General features: G+C 47.5%; 3 protein-coding genes across 3 annotated transcripts; 1 reads left to right on the forward strand and 2 right to left on the reverse strand.

Moving 5' to 3' along the window:
- Positions 1-368: 368 nt before the first annotated feature.
- Positions 369-7,068, reverse strand: F5B22DRAFT_586413 (nucleoporin Nup186/Nup192/Nup205). The gene is made up of 6 exons (XM_047973551.1): positions 6,303-7,068; positions 5,615-6,244; positions 5,313-5,549; positions 1,758-5,255; positions 1,250-1,677; positions 369-1,173 (listed from the first exon to the last, which is right to left on the reverse strand). The coding sequence occupies exons 1-6, from the start codon at positions 6,514-6,516 to the stop codon at positions 1,117-1,119; spliced, it is 5,064 nt and encodes a 1,687-aa protein (XP_047835917.1). The 5' UTR covers positions 6,517-7,068; the 3' UTR covers positions 369-1,116.
- Positions 7,069-8,559: 1,491 nt separating this feature from the next.
- On the forward strand, positions 8,560-17,499 carry F5B22DRAFT_165557 (phosphatidylinositol 3). The gene is made up of 6 exons (XM_047969279.1): positions 8,560-9,727; positions 9,780-9,858; positions 9,946-10,120; positions 10,173-14,640; positions 14,698-17,129; positions 17,205-17,499. Exons 1-6 carry the CDS (start codon positions 8,778-8,780, stop codon positions 17,222-17,224), a joined length of 8,124 nt encoding a protein of 2,707 aa, XP_047835918.1. The 5' UTR covers positions 8,560-8,777; the 3' UTR covers positions 17,225-17,499.
- Positions 17,500-18,784, reverse strand: F5B22DRAFT_165396 (uncharacterized protein). The gene has a single exon (XM_047969277.1). The coding sequence runs from the start codon at positions 18,551-18,553 to the stop codon at positions 17,774-17,776; it is 780 nt and encodes a 259-aa protein (XP_047835919.1). The 5' UTR covers positions 18,554-18,784; the 3' UTR covers positions 17,500-17,773.
- Between the last annotated feature and the right edge of the window lie 1,699 nt (positions 18,785-20,483).

Below are 20,483 nucleotides of genomic sequence, written 5' to 3' on the forward strand. Positions count from 1 at the left end.
CGGCAGGATACCGAGGTAGGTAGCAGAGAAAACGTCAACGGCACGTCAAAGCCCATCAGCCACTGAATTCAGCCCAGGCTGACTGGGTACTCCGACTCTGTACGACCTAAGCATCGGTATTGGTACAGGTTAGCAGCAGTTGTAGATGCCTAGCTTGGCGGCAACGGAAGACGGGAAAGGCGTGCTAATGCGACAGTCAAGTGCTGCTGGTTGCTTTGTGGCGTTACGGAGGTGACCGAGGGCCCAAGATGGACAAGCATTTTTCTCTATCTCTTGGTAAAATCCTGCCCACCATCACCACACTACTTACCTAGGTACTACAGTATATAAGTATGTACTTATGATAGCTTCGAGTACAATACTTGGATACACACACATACATAGGATGCAAGTAGGTGACGGCCGTACTAACTGCGTCATCGTAGGCCGTGGAAAACATGTTGTTATATACTCCGTACTGCGGCATACATCGAATACATGCATATAACACATACAACACATACAGCACATGCAGCAGAGCTGGGACCATCTCGTACGGCATACGATTATTCCCTATCTGCGGTCACGAGTCGACTTGGCAGCCGTGGCAAGTTAACCGAAAGAAGAAGGTTAACAGGATCCTAGCTGATACTGTACGTTTCTAGTGTTCCCCCCCCCGCACTCGGCTGGGGTCGAGCTTTCTGGGGCCACTAAAGGCTGGCTAGGTACTAGGGACTACATATCTTGTGATTATTAGGTACCTAGGAGGTAGTTATAATATGTGTCTAGAGCAAGTGAGTACATACTCTGTCCAATGGCTAAGGTGCGGACTTCAATGTTAGTAGTCTCTAGGAAAATGGCGGCTGAAAGAGGGACCTCACTGAGACAGATACCGTAGAACCAATGCGCGACTCTTTACCTTAGCAAGGGGCCATTTTCCTTCCCTTTTCCTGTCCTCCACGCTACCTAGGTACTCTAAATATCTAGATGGTAATCAAAACTTATTTGTACAACTCTTTGATGAATGTATGTTGCTGCCAAGACCCTAGTCGCCATGTGTGTGCGAGCCAGCTTGCCGCACTGCTAGGGTTGATGATACACCTTTACTTATCTCTTGATTTGCAATAGGGTTTCCATCTAGTGAAATAGCATCGGTGCTGATTTAGGATCCTCGGTCGGTGTCTGATTTTCAAACTGTGGCACACACACAACATTAGCCTCAAAACTCCACCAAGAGTGCTCGTTTAAATAGGATCGCGCTGTCTCATACCTCCAGAAAACCAGTGGCTGTGATAATAACCATGAAGGCTTCGGCTAGATCGCCAATGCGTTGGGCAAGCACCGAATCCATCTTTCCCACCCCTGCGCCTATTCCTGCTGATCTCTTCAAGACATGCGTGACTAGCATCCTATGATCTGAGAGGAATCGCCTGCCTTGTAGTATATTATGAGAACCGCGGCTGACTATTGCGACGCCAATGATTTGCGCCACTTTCACGAGCAGTACATAATGCTCTCTTAATGCCTTCGAGTCCGAAGGTTCAACATGCAACTCGGGATCCACCGCAAACAGGCTAGAGTGCTCAATCGTCCGGAAAATATTCGCATACAGAACGTACTTGGCACCCTGGCGTGTCTGACATAGTTGCAAGAGAAGGACTAATTTGGCGTTGAGATAATTCTGGTCATCAGAGTTGCCTGAGTTGTAGACAAAAAAAAACATGTCAGCTTGTGAACGCCGATCAAAATAGGGGTCTCTCCAAGTTCTTTGTGCTTACCTGTGCGATTGGCCTCCATCCATTCCTGCATCACGTTGCGAAGAGAATCGACGAGAATGCCGATAAAGTTCAGCTTGTTAAGTGCCTCAACCACATAATCATCGCCTTCCTGTTTGCCTAGTTGAACCAAAATTGTTAAGAAAATTAAAGCTGCTGATTGACATCGAGCATCTCCACCAAATGCATCATCGCAAACCACATTCAGAAGCTTTTCTCCAAATGACTGTATGGTTCTAGTGGTTCTCCGAAGCCCAGAAGGAGTTCCATCACTATGATCAAGAAGTCCGCTCAGATAGCGGTAGCAGAGACTGTAGTAAATGGCGCGTAATTCCTGGTTGGCTACCCACTTGGCAATTGCGTCCAGACATATCTGCAACAAGTGGGATAATTTGTCGCTAATCAAGCTCTCTACTGCCCCACCATGTTTGTCGATTGATAACATTCTGGTAAAATCAAGCTTGAAGAGAAGCACTTTCGCAAGCCTTGCCAACTCGAGAGCTGTCCTAGGTTTCTCGGAACCGTACATCTCAAGGCCAGGCAGTGTCGCTTGGAGGGTTTGCAAGATGAATGAAACCTCATTCGTACCCTTGAAATCGTTACAGTCTGTCATCACCATTAAAAGCCTCGTCCACGCTTTCAGAAGCTTGAGGCTGTATGCTCGAGTTTGGGTTAACCGATTAAGGTATACGACGTATTGTAGCATTGTTTCCTCCTCTGAATCCATCTGAGCTGCATCCTGCTGTAGAACCACCTCATTAGATTTCGTGCCTTCGTTACGCCTCAGCAACAGAATCTCTTGCACTTTGTGTATATTATAGACCAGGTTAGAGTCATCATCCTCTTCGAAGCATGCTCTAAGATCCAGATCACTCAATGTCTCCAGCTGCGGTGGTGCTGCTGCAAACAGATCTTCCTGTGGCAACGAATTGTGAAACTCGAACACAGACGGGACAGATATCGGCTCTAGACCTTCAATAATGATCTGGCCACCTAGGGCGTCGAAAATCCGTCTTTTCAGGGCTGGCATTTGGCCTTGGCTGACGCTACAGAGCTCATGGGCGATATACTCTAACGCCATGGCGCGCATAGAGAGATAATCGACAAATCCTTGCGCAGCAGGGCTTATGAGAAAGTCAGGCCCGCTAGCTTCTTGCCCATCCCATATGGAGCTTTGCTGAGCCACAAGACCCTGCAACAAGATGTGGAACAAGAAATCATTCTCTCGTAGTTCGTCAAGAACGAGATTTGATGATAATGGCGAACTCCAAAGGAGTTTGAAAATAAGCATGACTTTGTACTTGAGCCTTACCAGCCACTGTACCATGTATCCGTCCTCATTGTTCCCAGGTAGTTCAACAACGATCGGCAATAAAGAATGGAACAGGGCCGACCGTTGGTCAAAAGCGCCTCCAGGTTCAATCTCCAACGAGTTGGTTGAGCAGCGGAACCCGAGCAAAAGGTGTGCAATTGTCGGCCGGTCTGGATTAGCTTTTAAGCAAGAATAGAGGAAATCTAATATATAGACCTTGATCTGATAATCGGGAGATTCAGCTTCTCGGCGGAAATCAAGCGGAGATGTCAACTCAGAGTTGAAGGCACTGGCGATAGCCTGCGCGTCGCCATGCTCTTCAAGGGCCACGATTGCTTTGTTTCGATGTGATTGGTTGAGAAAACCTGACTGCCAAGCTGAGATGACCCTTGGGGACGTGGATATTTTTTCCAACAATTTCAGGCTCGCCATGGTAACACTCGGGTGACCTATGCCACAATAACCGCCAAGATCTGATATTAGTGTAAGACTAGTCATGAGACCATCATCAATCGAAGCGAAGGCTCCATTAGAGGTTGGTATAAACGACGATCGGCTCTGTGTCCGATTTTGGGGCTTAACTATTGGTCTGACTAGGTCGAGATATGTGGCCTGAAGGGCTAGGGCTTTTGACAGCAATTCAACAGCTCGCAGAACACCAAGAATAAGGGGAGAGTCGGGTGCTGCCTTGCCAATATCTGAGGCATTCTGATGAATAGTATCCAATAGACCTTGCATAAATTTGCTATCGTACATCCATTCCATAACGCGAGCGAACGGATGCAGACTCACATAGGTCTCCAGATCTTTGGTCTGAATAGCAGAATCAACGTTCACGTTCGACTCGTTACCAAACAGGATTAGATCTTCGTTGAAGCTGGAAATGCAGACTAGGGCAAAATCCAAACAATGATAACGGAGTATTCTCTGCTGAGCGACATCACGACATTCAGGGACTCTCATCGAGAATACGTGACCTAGAATGAAATCGATATAAGGTTCGATACCAGGACGTGTACGTGTAGCAGCGGCAAGGTCTTCTGCGTAAGGTAAGGCATCATGTAAAACATCACTTTCGTCAGGTAGGGATGTTAATACGGTCATAAACTGGATAAAAGAAGTCATATCGTCGAAATTCGGGCTCATCTCTTGAAATAAAGATTCCATTAGGGAAGATCCAGTTGGCGCAGTCGTCGCAGAAGTCTGTGTCCTAGGAGAGACAGCAGGTGAGATATAGAAGCCTGTGAAACAAGCTTCGACATATCCCCACATCGTATGGTTCTGTGATAGATTCTTTCGGGCCATAATACCAGTCAACGCTCTGAATGCATGAGCTCTGACCTGATGACCAACAGCACTACTGATAGCTTGCATAAGCAGCAGAACCAGTTTGTTATCCTGTAACTGCAGCAAATAAGTACGACAAGCTTGACTGTGCGAAGTGAGCTTTGTTATAAGCCGAAGGTAAGCTTCCTGTAGCATCAAGACCTCCCCCTCGCTCTCTACCCGTTCACTATCAAGTTTAGTGACTCTGTGTGTGATCGATTGCGTAGCAACTGGCTTTGCCCTGGCCTTATTAACGTAGTATTCTAGCTCTTTCAAGATATGGGTCCATGTAATGGAAGATGGCCGTCGTAATTGATGAACTTCATCTAAGAGAAACTCATGTGCATAAGTTGCGGTTTCCTCGTCGTCAGAAAGGCACTGTAGCATTTCGCAGAACGCAGTTTGAAGAGGCGTCGTCGTTCTACGGGATGCCCATTGTAAGAAACCCGCTAAGTTGCTCTCGGGGTCAGCCCAGAAGGCATCTGCCACCTCCGGTCGGCCCTCGTAAGAGTACGCGATGAGTAAGAGAAATCGCTCCAAATCAATATCCTGTTGCTGATGTTGACCAGCCTGACGTTGCTCGTCTTCTTCAATCTTGAGCTTACGGAGCACGTCAGGCATGTTTGATATAAATGCGTCTACGAACATCTCCATTTTCGACATCATGCGATTCCGTAATTGGGTGGAGAATGGAACAGTTTCAGGAGGGAGTGTTGGTGTTCTCTTCTGAATCCAACCTCTCATCTTGTTCTGGAAAGGGTCTAGCCATTCTGTCATTTTAAGATCGAGTACGACTGTCAGCAAGAAGTCGAAGGCACCGTCCTTTAGAGATTCAGTGAATTGCTTAGATCGCTGTATATCCTCTACCCTGTACATTAGCAATGCGAATGCGAATTATTTAGGTGACGGGTAGATCTAACCTTTATCTAAGTCAATATCGGGTAGAACTGACCCAGCTGCATCTTCCATATACCAGCCACTGTATTCGGCAATCCACCAACATTTTACTGCGGCATCCAGAAAGGGCAGCGTCCCAATAGAGTTCTCGGGTTGTTGGCATACAATGGCATTGAGTTTTCTGGCCTGTTCTACACTACCACTGCCTTCGGTCGAGCCAAACATCGTGATATAGGCGCCGAGAACGGGCATCAGGTGCACTACAAGAGTCAATACTAGTCAAGACAGCGTGCGTGTTGTACAGGTCTAAATATAAGGAACTCACCTATAGAGAAATCATATCTATTCACACGCCGAAATTCGCCAAGAAATTGGATGAAATCGCTCTCAACTGCCGTGTGTCTCTCAATTGCATAGCAAAGAATGACAGCGAGAAGCTCATGCTGCTGCATCAAGTTAATGTGTGTAAATTCGTATGTTTCCTGGGCCTCTAGCTCAGTCGCACGCCCCAATAGGGTGGCTCCGGTCACTTGGTCCGAAAGCTTCTGTAGCCACGCACGGATATCACCTAGAGCGGCGGCACAGGCTGGAACGAATCGTGGTCTCGGTTTCAATTTTGCAGCACCGGGTATATTGTCTCGAAGAATATTGTGGTTGACATATTGACCGAGCTGTCCCAGGTCACCGCCATCATCGTCGGCCAACAACTCATCTTCTTCTTTAGAAAGCTGCAGTAATAGGAGCATGCAGCTGAGCAGATACTTTCTTTGTTGATGAAACCGAATAAGAGCGCATTCCTTTCTGGATCTACCCAACCGAGCCTCTTCCTCTTCTGCTTGTAAGGCAAGCCGAGCGGCCTCGATTTCGTCTAGGTCGAGGTCGTCGGCAACTTGAAGAATGATTTCTTGAAAGTCCTTGTTGAGTGTCCACTCTTCGTCGTCTACACTGATCTTCCCTGTGCTCAGCTTGGTCAGTAACGATGTTGGTATGCAGCGGGATTCCCAAGTACTGACCCGACAGCACAGTGTCGCGACTCTCTTTCTTTCGCCCGGGCTTGTCTAGCAGACGCTGGAAGCTGTCGGCGACAACTTCGAGGGTAGGGCTCTCTGAGATTTGAGCCAAGGCCACGCGGCCGCGATCTTCGCGATCTTCCTTGAGGGCATCGGCAACGATTGTCAGGTCTCGGTGGAGAGCCTGGAAGGCCTCCATAATGCGATCATCCGCCATAGTCTATCCACCAGTCTATCGCATTGTGTGGGCAGGTCGAGATCCACGGCAGCGGCAATGTCGCACGAGAGGCGGCGCTGACTTTGAGGGGAGCAGCAGTCGATGAGCACAGTGAAGAACACTACTTAGTTAACTAATGGTGGTCAACGGCATGTGGAAACGCGTGTGGTGTTGAACTTGTTGAACTTGACCTCTATAAAGTTATCCTTCGCCTTGCCTAGGGCAGGTAGAGCTACCTGTGTAGGTATGCACTTTCCCGCAGTAGGTAAAGCTACCTAGAACTAGGTACAAAAAGCGGGAGTGGGTGCTGTAGCTCAAGGATGTAGAGAGTATGTAGCTACAGGTACTTTCCCTACTCCTAGCAAGGTGAATTTGGACGGACCTGTTCCAAAGAGTTACTTAGAGATACCTGTGCAGCTGCTACGCGATCCTGGCAAGGCTAGGTAAGGTTGCATGTAGCGGACGGATCTACTCATAACGCGCCGCATCTCCAATGGGCACAGGTAGACTTAAGAGCTAACAGGTACATATGTACAGTACATACCCGTGGGCAGGCTCAGAGGTGTAGGCAAGGGGGGAAAAAAAAGTCAACAAACATGAGGGCGGTGTATGATTCTGCCGGACATACCTATCCATGCTGACCTGACCTGAGCTTCATTTAGCGGTTGCCGCCTGTTACCTACCGGCACCTACGGCTCATGTTTGAACTCACGTTGATAGGCAACTACATCTTAAGTACATATTTACCTTAGGCACTGCAGCATCTGTTTGATCATGGCTGTCTTTTAAGATAGAAAGTGTCTTGAGTACAGCATTCGTACCAGCACGAAGAAATCCTGATACTTAAAATCTGAGCTATCCATGGCCACATAACACCTCCGATTACCTACTCTACCTACTCAACACGTCGAGTTAAGATACCTCCTGTCCAGTGCTTTTTTACTAAGCATCCTCCTATCTCGGATGTTGGTGTAGAGATAGTGGTTCCTTTTCTTGGTTTCCAGCGCTATCAAGGTTGCCATGGCACATTAGAAGGTCTTAACTATCTATTCGGCACGTCAGCTCGACGTTACTTGTCTGCCTATCTTACCTATCAGTAAATCCGGTTGGAGTTTTGTCCTTCAGATGCGTCTCAGGAGGCCACTTTCGTGAGGTAGCTGCCTTAGGGACGCAACGTGGTTGTCGCACCCCATTATAAGTCAAAGGGTTATGTTCTCTAAATACCAGCTTGCACAGGAAGCAAATCTTCTCGGGCTCCGTAAATGGAGACGTGGGCACTAGATTCAACTGTATCGGACATCATTACGCTTGGATACCTGCATTAATCCTCTATTGGCGCTGTCTCGATTTTACGTCTAGGATCATTTTGGGAACTAACTTGCGTACCCTGGTCCTCCAGGTAGTTGCATGCCCCGTACTCTAGTCACATTCTCGATTCGTCAATTCTTGCACATGCATTCCTACGTTCAGATCCTCGAAGAGCGATCCTGAGACACGATGGCACCTCGCACGGGAGCCCGCGAGCTCACCATGAAGAGAGCGTTAGGCATGTCGTCTCCTCAACTATACCCTCTACTACAACGATAAGCTAACAGCTAGTTCAGATGCGATTGAGAGCGGCAATAGACCGAACGGCGCAACCGGTTTAGACGGTGAGTTAAGCTCGTGCAATTCTAACACGAATGCCCAGTCATATGCTCATTGGATTCGAATAGATTTGATTCACATATTCAAACACCAAGCTACAGCCTCCGATTTGTACAGCACCTTGTTTTCTAGAGGAAATTTACGATATACTAAGAAGTCGCAGGTTAAAATTGGATGATAAGAGTTATCATCGACTGTTCGAGGCTCTCTTCCGTTATACATTATCTGAAAAGGAAGCATACTACCATGGCAGAGGGGCCAAATCTACTGCCTCTAGCAGGCTCACCAGATGTGCTGAAGTGCTTCGCCTAAGTGTTGAACATGGCGCATCTAAACTAAAGAGAAAAACATTTTTAGCAGTCATCGACCATATTACCGACATTCTGCCTCACCCTGATGATGGGCTAGTGTTACCATTAGTCTCTGATTATACCAAGGCCCTTGCCACGCTCCTTGGGCATGGGGCCAATGTGGAATCCCTGGCAACACATAAAAGTGATGGATGGTTCACTTGTGTTGACTTTGTTGTCGAGAGCATCTCTCAGTACTCAGAGGATTCTGATCGCGATACGCGTATTTCTCGTGCTTCTCCGGCCCCCTCGGTAGGGATATCAATGACGCTCCCAGCATTGACTTCAAGAACACGCAATACACCTAAGCGCAACGGTTCCAATGATCGATCATCACGTGGCCACCTTGCAGCTCTCATGGAATGCTTATTGTCTCTTGTTACCGCTCCAAATGCACCCTTGCTCCAACGCACTAAAGATATATCATCTGTCGCGCTCCAGGTTCTTCAGCTTCGATACCTCGGTCTAAGCCAACTTCATCAGTTGGCATTTGCCGTCATCAACGCGATACTAGTCATAACTCAGACAGATGATACCACTCATTCAAGCTCATTAGCTGTCGAATGCCTGCCACTCATCATATATTGGTGGCAAGCTAGAACTGCATCTAAATCCGACGCTTTGCTCAATGTTGTTCGGGCAGAGATGCTGAAGCTTCTATATAGTATTCAATTACAACTCGAATTCTTAGCTCGGCAGAATAGCGAGGTTGCCCTCTTTGAAGACATTGAGAGCCTGTCAGAAGTATTCTGGAGCGAGTACTCGAAGCGAGATGACCGGGCTCAACTTCAGCAAGATGACCTCACGTATATAGTTGATCATCACACAATCAATCCTTTTTACATCCACTCGTTTTCGTTACGGTCTTACAACATCGAGGGCGAAAGGCAATGGGCAGTTGTGCAAATATTGGCGATGCTGGAAGCAATATTGTGGAAACGATCGAATTTTTTGCACGCAAACACTCTTAGTAATGAAAACGCCGAACATCCACACAAGAAACAACGGAAAGATACAGGGTCCAGTAGACTACGTTATAGGCTGCACTCCGTTGATCGTTCTACACAATTCACAGCGTTGCAGATGATTCCTTTTTTTGTCTCGGACATTTCTATCACAGCTGAAGAAATATATGATGTCCACTCTGAATTGATCATTCTTATTACAAGCAAGAATAGCAAGTTATCGACTTGGGCCATGATAGCCTGTGCAAGGTTAGTCTGGCGCTGACTGAAATGATGCGCCCCATACTAACTGAGAATATAGTCTAGCCGCTAAAGCTATTCCTACTAATGATTCTTTCGATACTCTTTGGAAACAGACATGGCAAGTCGCAGTTCGATCTGTCAGTATGGCAGGGACTTGCCGAGCTGCAAGCTTCCTACTTTACTCAATATTAAAATATGAGTTATTAACTTACAGCGAGATAAAGGGCGACATCAGTGATGTGGTTACAACTGCAGATGTGAATGGTCCGGCGGTTCTCGTTGACTCTTCGCTTGTTCTGATGACAGCCCTTTTGCAACTTCGTAATCATCACATCCCCAGCGCTAGTCATGCGACCAACAACCACGTCATTCGTTGGATGTTATCTCGCTGGTTTCCTGGTGAGTGGTCATCACAGCGCGCCGCGTGGTTCTCACCTCTAATCGTCACCAGCCGATGCAAACTTTATCTCATCATATTCCATGCATATTTCTCCGCTGAACATGGCGAATGTTATACGAACAACTTGCGGGGATACTGAATTATCATTCCCGAAAGTTTCTCAAACGATATCGGGCCCAATTGCCGAAACAGTGCTTTTGCTTCGTGAACGTGAGAGTGTAGTAAAATACCTCCTGTTACTTGACGATGGTACAGGCAGTTTGAAAATGGGAAGTAGCCAGAAGACCGTCCCACCGAAATCCAATGGTGTACTTAGAGACTCTACAAGTACTCTTGCCACAACGAAACTTGTAACCGAACTGTTTTACTCGAAGTTAGAGGAGGTTGAGAGCTTATGCAACGCTTGGGCTAAGAAGACAGAAGGCGCCGGCCATATCACACCAGAAAAGCTTCAGAGCGTGATTTCATGCTTGCTACTTGGAGCTCTAGTATTGCCGCGATTAAAGGAGGTCAACACACGGCAGTCTCAGGAAATTGAGCATGTCATTTTCCGAATATTGAGAGTCCTTATCGAGGTCCTGTCATCTGCGCCTGAAAGCCAGCCGCTCTATGATTGCCTCTTGAGGTTTATCCGAGCTTATTTACCAGAATTCACTAGCAATTCTCTTGGTCAACTCTCAACAGAATACACATATCTGCATCAATTGTTTGCTGAGATATCTGTATCTCTATATCGACAACGGCTTGATCAGCAATCATTGGAGGAAGACAGTGACCCAATGGACATTGATGATGAATTTGGATCACAAGGCAATCGTTCAAATACTAATCTGAATATGGCCGAAACACCTAGGAGAGAGTCGCTAGTAGTGCTTCAGGCTTCGTCATTCTATATCGATACCACACAGCGACTCCATTTCCTTCAACAACTCCAAGAAGACAACAACCGCATTGGATTTATTCCGACATCATTCCTTGACTCGTTTCTCCTATTAACAGATAGAGAAATTGTATCATGTCGGTGTTTTATGAGAGAGCTGTTCAGTTCAGATTTAATTATTAGTCCCGATGATGCCCAGAATGTTGTCGAGAGACTCGGCGCGTTGATTGGACAATCCACATTTTCATCATGTGAAGTAGCTCTGAACATCTGTCTCGACTTGATGGAAGGCTTCATAGAAATGTGGTGTAGTGGTGATGATGAATTATCCTCTCCAGTGGGGGATTTGTACAGGCACTATCTCAACAAAGGACTATCACACAACCTCCTCTCGCCCAGTGTTCAAGTAACATTATCACGTCTGTTACTTCGACTGGCTCAAGTGGGTGAGAACTTCCCTGAGACAGTAGCTATGGGTCCTCCAAATACCTCGCTCTTGCGTATCTTAGAAAATAGCCCCTTAACAGTCAAGTTCTATATAGGGGCTCGCCTTCCAAGCATGTTCAGTCGCTATATTCTGAAGACCCACGAAGAAATGTTTGTTGACATCCTTGAGAACCTTCCAACAAGCAATACGTTTCTGGAAGGCATTGCACTACGACTCTTTGTGCTCGGGGAGGTAGCACGAGAATGGCCCACGCTACTACGAAGAGGCATATATCATATCTTTGAAACCCCTGGCAAGGTCCCCCATTCAAAAAAGCATGCTGCTTACTGCCTCAAGAGGGTTGCCGCTACGCTCAAGCTCGATGGTCCGATGCAGCTTTTCGATTTATTCGCTTCGCAGCTTCTATACACGTGGCTCGATGAGGGAGCTGTCGAAGATATTCCATTTGAAATATTCGGGTTTCCCAGCCTCGAGGCCCTCCTTCGCCGGTCCCAAACTAACGTTGTGGCTCTAATGGTCATGCGTGCCCAGGATGAGGCACTGATGAGACTTGCTACAGCTCTCAGCACAACACCAGCGCAGCTTGTACAATGTAACTTCTCGAAGACACTTGCATATAGTGTGGCCCATGATATTAGCATGTCGAAAGGAGAGCAGAGTCAGAGCGGAGAAAGTCGGCTTAGGAAGCTTCTGGGGAGGGAGAATTTCCTGGAGAGCGTATATCTTAATTTTGCAGACATCATTGGGACGTTTGTGAGCCTTATTGATCAAGAAGATCCCATTGAGAAGTGGTGGGCGAAGGACGAAAATTTTCTATACGCTACTGAAACCATGGCAAGCATCAAGCAGTGCGGGCATTCGGATGTTTTATTAGGGGCGAATCAGCAACCCACCTTTCGTCCAAAGTATTTGATGAGGGAGATTGTACTGCTCTGCAGCCGCACCGAATATGAATCTTCCAGTCTGTGGAGTCCAGCGCTCGTGGTCGCTGTTTCCAGGAAACTTTTCGGCAGTATACACAAAGCTCTGGGTCCTTTACATGCATGCTCTGTTCTCCGGAAGGTCCGAGTATTGATGTGCTTGGCTGGCCCTCATGCCTGGAATTCTTACCCATTGGAGATGCTACTACATTCTATACGCCCATATATTGTCGACACTGAGTGTGCAGATGATGCGCTTGGGATGAGCCAATTCTTACTGGAGAAAGGCTACACTGCTCTTTCGAAATCGCCATCTTTTGTTGCGGGATATGCTTTAACAACTTTGGCATCCCTCCGAGTTTTCCTCAAGACATCGCAGTCTAGCACAACTCAAGAAAGCCAGTTTAAAGCAACAATGAGCAAGGCCCAAAGGTTTCACTCATGGTTCGCTAATTACCTAGACACATATGCTTCGAACGCTCTTAAAGATGAGTCACAGAGAGATGCATTCAGGGCCATTACCGAATCTGCCGTTCATGTACGTGCTTCAGGAAACGCGGAACAAGGAACCCATGAAAGTCGACTGCTTCTGGAGATATTGAGAGACGAGCATAATGGAACTAGGCTCCTGAGCGCCGCCTCCCGCAAGTTAGCAATAGAAATGCTCTGTTGCAACTTTACCATGCCAACCACATCAAGCGTAGACATTATGCGTTCTGATGGAGACTGCAAGATGTTGGCGAAGTCCATTTGGAGAAGTTGTAAATCACAGAATCTTAGTGATGAATATCTGGCCTGGGCGGGGCGGGTCATCGGTAGGGGTTTCGCTTCATCCGGCCATATTGACAGTGAGCTGCTGCAAGAGTCGCAGCTATCGAATTATCATCAAGACGCAGGGAGCGAATCCGCCTCCGAACAAGGACTTCTCAGCCTTCTTCAAGCCCTTACATCTGACAGCGACTGTATCAAAGCAGGGCTTGCAGAGTCAGTTTTGAGAACAATATGTTCAGAAGCAGCAGCTCAAGGCGACGATGCACTACTCGTAGCGTGTGAGAAGATTCTATCCAATCAACTTCTTCAGGCTTGCCACTGGCTACCGTATCGAACACCGCCCTCTGATAATTATCCTGTTGACGAGATGGAAGAAGAATCAACCTTTTCTCCGGACTCGATTCAGAAGCCGAACTGGTCCGAGAATATGACAGTGTACCTTGTGCAAAACGCCCCCAAAAGCATCATACTAAACGCCTTACCTCCAATACTCATGAACGTTGAAGGATTTGCGAAAGAAGCCTTTCCCTACATCATTCACCTCATCTTATTAATCGAGCGCAAATCTCAGCAATCAGCAAGGCGTAGACTATCAGGGGCACTGAAACACTGGTTTCGAACGGACTTGCCCATAGCCAAAGATAACGTCAGTCTTCTGATGAATGCGATTCTATACCTCCGAACACAGCAGCTACCGGGAGAAAATTCCATAGCTGATCGAATGCAGTGGCTGGAGCTTGATCTCACCTTAGCATCTTCAGCTGCAACCAAGTGCGGCATGTATAAGACTGCCCTGCTCTTCGTAGAACTATCTTCATCTGAGAGTGTTCGCTCTTCTCGACGCTCGTCCGCCATTCGATCCCAAGATTCCACGGATTTGCTGTTAGATATCTTTGAAAACATTGATGATCCAGATGCGTATTATGGGTTAAGCCAAAATGCAAGCTTAACGAACGTCCTGGCTCGCCTAGAATATGAAAAAGACGGGCTGAAGAGTCTAGCATTCAGAGGAGCACAGTATGACAGTCATATCCGGAGAGGTGACACAGCAGCTGTGGTCGATAACCGGTCACTCGTAGGCACCCTCGGTAGCTTAGGCCTCTCTGGCATGTCTTATGCCTTACTACAAAATCAGCAAAGTCTCGATAGCTCCTCTAGTGCCGTTGATAGCACGTTCGATACAGCAAGGAAATTAGAGACTTGGAACCTACCAACAGTCGGCCTCGCTAGTAACCATTCTGTCACTATCTATAAAGCGTACCAGGCCTGGAATCAAGCCACAGAACTAGATGTGGTAAAGCGAGTTGTCTGGAGTGGATTCAGCGACATTTTGCAAAATGTATTGAGAAATGAAGTCAGTGCGCCTTCACTTCGAGACCATTTAGGCGGCCTAGCAGTTCTAGCGGAGCTTAATGATGCGGTTGACATAACTAATTCTAGCGAGCTTGAACAACTCCTTGACACATTCAGTAGTCGCACTTTTTGGATGAAGAGCGGACGGTAAGTTTATGTTAGCTGCATTTCACATGCTATGGGTGTCCGGCTAATCGTCAGTAGATATGATGACGTGGGCCGGATACTGTCTTGCAGGGAAACAACCATGAATTTGCTTTCGCAGTTCTCTGTTCGAGGCAATGTTGCCAATCTAAACCCTCCCGAGACTCAACTTGTACAAGTCAAGTCGATGCTGCTATCTTCCAACATTCATAGGTATCATCAAGCCTTTCAGGAGTCGCTAAACATCGCCACATCTCTTACCCACCTCGTGCAACCCAGTGCAGACCTGGGGCTCAATATTGATTCTGCGGCTAGGATTGAGGTAGCCAACTCTCTTTGGGATCATGGAGAAATGATGTCTTCGATCCGACTACTTCAGCATATTGATGAAGATACCGACCTTAAGAAGCAAACCATAGCGGTCAGCCGACCTGATCTTCTTGCCAAGACCGCACACCAAATATCCGTCGCAAGACTTGAAAAGCCAGATAGCATACAGAAAAATTACCTTAATCCTGCGCTCAAAGAGCTAAAAGGAAAGGCAGACGGTGAAGAAGCCGGTAAAGTATACCATCAGTTTGCTATGTTCTGTGACGAACAGCTACAAAATCCCGATAGTCTTGAGGACCTGGCTCGCCTACAACATCTGAAGCAAGGAAAGAGTGACGAAGTTACCCAGCTTATGGAGCTAGTTTCCAATGCAAAGGATACGCAATCCAGGACAAGATTTACATCTCACCTTAATAGGGCGAAACAATGGCTTGGGCTGGATGAACAGGAACTACGCCGAGTCGAACAAAGTCGGGGTGAATTCGTGCGTCTCAGCTTAGAGAATTATCTCCTGTCACTCATTGCCTCGGATGAGTACAACAATGATGCGCTTCGGTTTACTGCGCTTTGGCTTGAACGCGCCTCTGAGGGCTACGCGAATGAAGCTGTGAAAAAGTATATAGACAAGGTCCCGACTCGGAAATTCGCGCCACTCATGAATCAATTAAGCTCTCGTCTCCTGGATCAGAATAGCTCTTTCCAAAGACTTCTTATTGAATTAGTCTACCGCATCTGTGTAGATCATCCGTACCATGGGATGTACCAGATATGGTCTGGGACAAGGTCTAAGCACAAGAAAGAAGACGAAGTCGCTCAACTCCGGAAGCAAGCTACTGAAATTGTGGGAAAGAAACTATTTCACACAGAAACAGCAGCAAGCACATGGACAGCAATCTATTACACCAGTAAGGCTTATCATGCACTAGCTCTTGAGGGCACATACAAGGGAGGTCAAAAGATCTCGATTAGGGAATCGACCGCTGGAATGACTCTCACCAGTTCTCTCGCCAAATACCGCATTCCCCCGCCTACCATGCATATTGAACTTTCAACTAGTCTCGATTATTCCAACGTTCCGTTGGTCACTAAACTCGAGCCTACCATGACCATTGCGAGTGGTGTAAGCGCCCCCAAGATCATTACAATTATAGGAAGCAACGGGGGGCGCTTCAAACAACTGGTTAAAGGTGGTAATGATGACCTTCGCCAAGACGCCATCATGGAACAAGTTTTTGCTGCAGTCTCATCTGTCTTAAAATTGCATCGTTCAACTCGGCAGCGCAATCTTGGTATCAGAACTTACAAAGTCCTGCCTCTTACCTCGGTATCCGGGCTGATTGAATTTGTTCCGAATACCATACCTCTCCATGATTACCTTATGCCGGCCCATGAGCGATACCACCCCCGGGATTATAAAGGCGCACAGTGTCGCCGGGAGATTTCAAATGTACAAACGAAGTCATCTGAAGTACGTCTTGCCACGTACAAGAAAGTCACCGATCGTTTCCAGCCCGTGATGCGCTATTTCTTTATGCAATACTTCCCCGATCCGGATGACTGGTTTGCTAAGCGAACGGCCTACACTCGCACCACTGCAGCTATATCCATGCTCGGCCACGTCCTCGGACTCGGTGACCGCCACGGGCACAATATCCTACTAGACTCGAAGAATGGTGAGGTTGTGCATATTGATCTGGGAGTAGCATTTGAGTCCGGTAGAGTGTTGCCTGTTCCCGAACTTGTGCCATTCCGACTCACACGAGACATCGTGGATGGTATGGGTATCACCAAGACTGAGGGAGTCTTCCGACGATGTTGTGAATTTACTCTGGATGCCTTACGTGAGGAAACGTACTCGATCATGACTATCCTGGATGTGCTTCGCTACGATCCTCTCTACTCGTGGTCAATCAGCCCAGTGCGTGTAGCCAAATTACAAGACCCGCGTCGTGATGAGGCAGGTGACGATCCAGAAAGCGAAGTTGATTCGAAAAAGAAAAACATTATGAATAAGAACGGTATAGTAAACGAGCCTAGCGAAGCGGATCGTGCTCTTGAGGTTGTACGAAAGAAGCTCAGTAAGACACTCAGCGTTACGGCCACGGTCAATGACCTCATCAATCAGGCGACCGATGAGAGAAATTTGGCTGTATTATATTCAGGTAAATCGAATTCTCCGAGCTCTATCATAGGGCATCTATCAAAGGGACGAAATGGCTAACTGAGATTATTTCCAGGTTGGGCAGCATACGCCTAGAGTATGTAAATGGCGCGATATCTTGTACATATATTATTGTGAATATTATAGTGGAATCATAGTTTATGTATTATACAGCTGTCGACGGACAACTTATACAAACAAGCAAATGGTAAATTGAGAATGAAAACAGGGTCATTGGCTTTTCAAATGATATCATGCAACGTATCTTTTCCCCCACTAGGACTTCATTCCCTGGCCCGAGACATCGAGTTTGGGCTGTTATTGTTCCTGAACGAAATCGGCTGCCAAAGGCTATACTCTTGGCTGGTAATCAATCCCGTTGAGATGGGTCACCGTAACATATAGCTTGCACATGCAAAACCCAGTTCTGTGATATTTTCCGATACGGGTTGCGTACTTCCAAACGATTGTTGAAGGCTCTAATCTAGGTCTCCCTGGTAAATTATGTCATCACTCAGCCGCCGCAGGCCAGTCAGTGCGTAAAAACTTGCCTCCATAGATCACGAGGTCGTTCCTCTGGAACATGCGCTTGACTTGTAAGGATGGCTGCCAATCCGTTCATTGCCCGATTCACCATTTGTTGTCCTATTGAGAGTTTTTACCCGCTGCCGCCTCGGCTTTCGCACGCCTCTTGCGCGCCCGGCGCACCTCGATCTCAACACCCGCCATCTCTACGTCTAGAGAAACCAGGCGCGGAATCACGTGCTCAACAGCGCGTATGCTCTGCGTCTGGGCCTGGCGCAGGGACATAGGGGTAAGGAGTCCATACCAGCGGAGTGGATCACTCGGCATTTTTAGTGTGGTTGCTTGTTTTCCTGCTACTGCAGTAAGGGATGCGGTGGTTTTGGTGTGATTCCACGGCTGAACGTTTACATCCACTTCTGGAAGTGGCATCGGAGCATTGTGAGATTCTGTGTTTGTCGATTTGGTGGCGCTCTGCTCTATGGATCCATCGTCTCCAGCCCCAGGGCGATGAACAGGATGTGAATTTATATCCTCGCCAGTGGCTTCCGGGCCCTCCACGTCTGAGGCCGGGGGCCATATAGCCGTAGGATTAACAACGGTGAAGCTCGCCACGCTGTCATCGAGAACGACTGGATGCCTACCACTTTGGCTCTCGCTTGACTCCTTGGTTGAGGCTCCGACCTGGCTACTATAGGCGATAGCTAATCTTCTGGATGCTTGCATGCGATCATCGTAGTAGTCCTGGCCGAACCTCACGCCTCGCTCAGCGGCGAAATTGGCGCGCGCAATGTTCTGGTACATGCCCGTTTGCAACGCGGCGAGCTCCTCCCTCAGGGATGTGTACTCGTGGAGTAGGTGGAGGTAGCGCTCCAGTAAGCTATCGATGTGATCCTGATCCATAACTAGGACGTCTCAAGGGGTCTAGTTTGCCTTTCATGGAACAAATGTGTCGTGCCATCAAACAGACCGAAATTTTCTGACAGGCAGGACTGTTCTTCACACTCGTACAATAAATAGCACATGTACTTCTCTAGTTACATGGAAGCAGATGAGGCGCCACACTTACATATGTGGCTTTGTTCAGCCGCTAAGGTCGTGGTACTCGATAAGTGAATATAATGGCATATCTAACATATCCACGCCCAAATAGGTAGGTATCGTTTTTTCGAATGATCTTGTGAACCGATCAACAGGGCGATTTAAACACACATCATGCCAACGCAATAGAACCCAAGTGGGAGGCTGGAGGGCCGCCGGATTGATGTCAAATTATAACATGCCTATCTGCCCGTCTCGGGATAGCTAGCCAGCCGTGGCCTCACCTGAGAAACCGGTGTCCTAGATTGGCTCGGTAACCGTCATATGCGATGCGACTGCGCACATGCATCGCCAGTCTTCTCTGTCTATCTGCCTAGGCAGCCAGCATTTGTCTTCAGCAGCCTACCTAACGGGACACTAGTATGTGCCTACGAATGGGGATACCTAGAAAGAGATCGGAAGTGTGCTACCTTGTTGGGCCGAGTTGCTAGTCGTGACAACACACATGCACAGGGCCGCCTCACATACCGGTCTGTCTTGCAGTCTTGTCGCCTGTCTACCGTGCAACGTCATACTCAATGATAGCGATCACGCACGCAAATAACGGCTCAGTCATACCGATGAGGCCGGGCTACACGGCGGGTGAGGTAGGCAGGCGAGTCTTCAGTGGTGCTCTCATCCAATCAACAGCCCAAGTTCGTGTACAGCATGATTCCATGCCTGACTGTAGCCACCCTTCCACTTCGCATTTGGTAGGTAGTTGGCTTTCCGATCAGCCGTGACAGCACGGCATAATGGATGGCAATCGCTGCATTCGAGAATGGCAGTGCTGTAAATCACCACGGTCTCACTCTGGCGTGACGGCTGATGCTAATATGCGTGCTCTGCAGGTCTCCGCAGCCCAATGCACATCAGCCCGCCATACAACCGATGGCCTTTAGAAAGACTCATGTTATAAAAAGAACGAGCTTAGAGTCGTTTTTCGGCTACCTTGCCTTGTTCAAATGATCCTTCATCTACACAACCCCTTCGAGAACTCGTAGAAGAATTCCTTTACCCTGGGGTGTAGAAGAAGGAATCCACCTAGCTGGTGGCGTCGTTTTACTATACTAGCTAATGTACCTAGTTCGCAGTCCGACTTCCTCCAGGGAAAATTAGTGAAGCTGACCATGAGGCGACCCTGATAGTCGGGACTCGCATTGGAACTATGATCTCATCGCTATCAAATCTCCGACCTTTGTTGTCCACACACACAACTGAAACGACGTTCTCCATGAAATCAAAATGGTACCGTCTTCATCACATCGTGATGTCAACATTGTACTTTTGTTGCTGCACTCTCTCCGAGAGCGTGTAAATCCATCTTCGCTGGGCTTTACAAACCAGAATCTATATCATAGATGAACAGGCCATGTGTCTACCAGCCAAGCAGGCCACTTGCAGGCTAAAGAAGGGTGCCTAGCAATCATATTAGTTTGTAGCAAGGAGTATACAACAGTTTTGGTAAGCATCTGCTTGGTCTAGACACCAAGGAACGGCTTTCACCGAGATTGCAGACAAGATTTGGCAATCCAGAACATCGAAGTCGAATTGGGCTTGAAATCATTACCTGCTCCCTTGTCTCCACTATAACCTTAGATATCTAACTCAAGAGGCATACCTACGAGACTACGATTATGGTCATGATGAAGAGCGCTGCCTACTACCCTGTTACATAGATACCGGTACCTAGTGTACCTATCTTCAAGTACGATCTTCCTCCCCTTGATAGATAGCAATATCTCAAGTACCC

Source organism: Xylaria bambusicola (assembly GCF_022495145.1).
Source record: "Xylaria bambusicola strain CBS 139988 unplaced genomic scaffold F5B22scaffold_2, whole genome shotgun sequence".
In the NCBI taxonomy this organism is placed as follows: domain Eukaryota; kingdom Fungi; phylum Ascomycota; class Sordariomycetes; order Xylariales; family Xylariaceae; genus Xylaria; species Xylaria bambusicola.

Bases quoted from the DNA above. Each gene is read 5' to 3' on its own strand.
- F5B22DRAFT_165557 (XM_047969279.1), top strand. From the start codon at position 8,778: ATGACGCTCCCAGCATTGACTTCAAGAACACGCAATACACCTAAGCGC. The intron at 9,728-9,779 runs GTTAGTCTGGCG...CTGAGAATATAG, and splicing joins GCCATGATAGCCTGTGCAAG to TCTAGCCGCTAAAGCTATTC. The intron at 14,641-14,697 runs GTAAGTTTATGT...AATCGTCAGTAG, and splicing joins TTTTGGATGAAGAGCGGACG to ATATGATGACGTGGGCCGGA.
- F5B22DRAFT_165396 (XM_047969277.1), bottom strand. From the start codon at position 18,553: ATGGATCAGGATCACATCGATAGCTTACTGGAGCGCTACCTCCACCTA.
- F5B22DRAFT_586413 (XM_047973551.1), bottom strand. From the start codon at position 6,516: ATGGCGGATGATCGCATTATGGAGGCCTTCCAGGCTCTCCACCGAGAC. The intron at 6,245-6,302 runs GTCAGTACTTGG...AGCTGAGCACAG, and splicing joins TCGCGACACTGTGCTGTCGG to GGAAGATCAGTGTAGACGAC. The intron at 5,550-5,614 runs GTGAGTTCCTTA...TGACTCTTGTAG, and splicing joins TAGATATGATTTCTCTATAG to TGCACCTGATGCCCGTTCTC.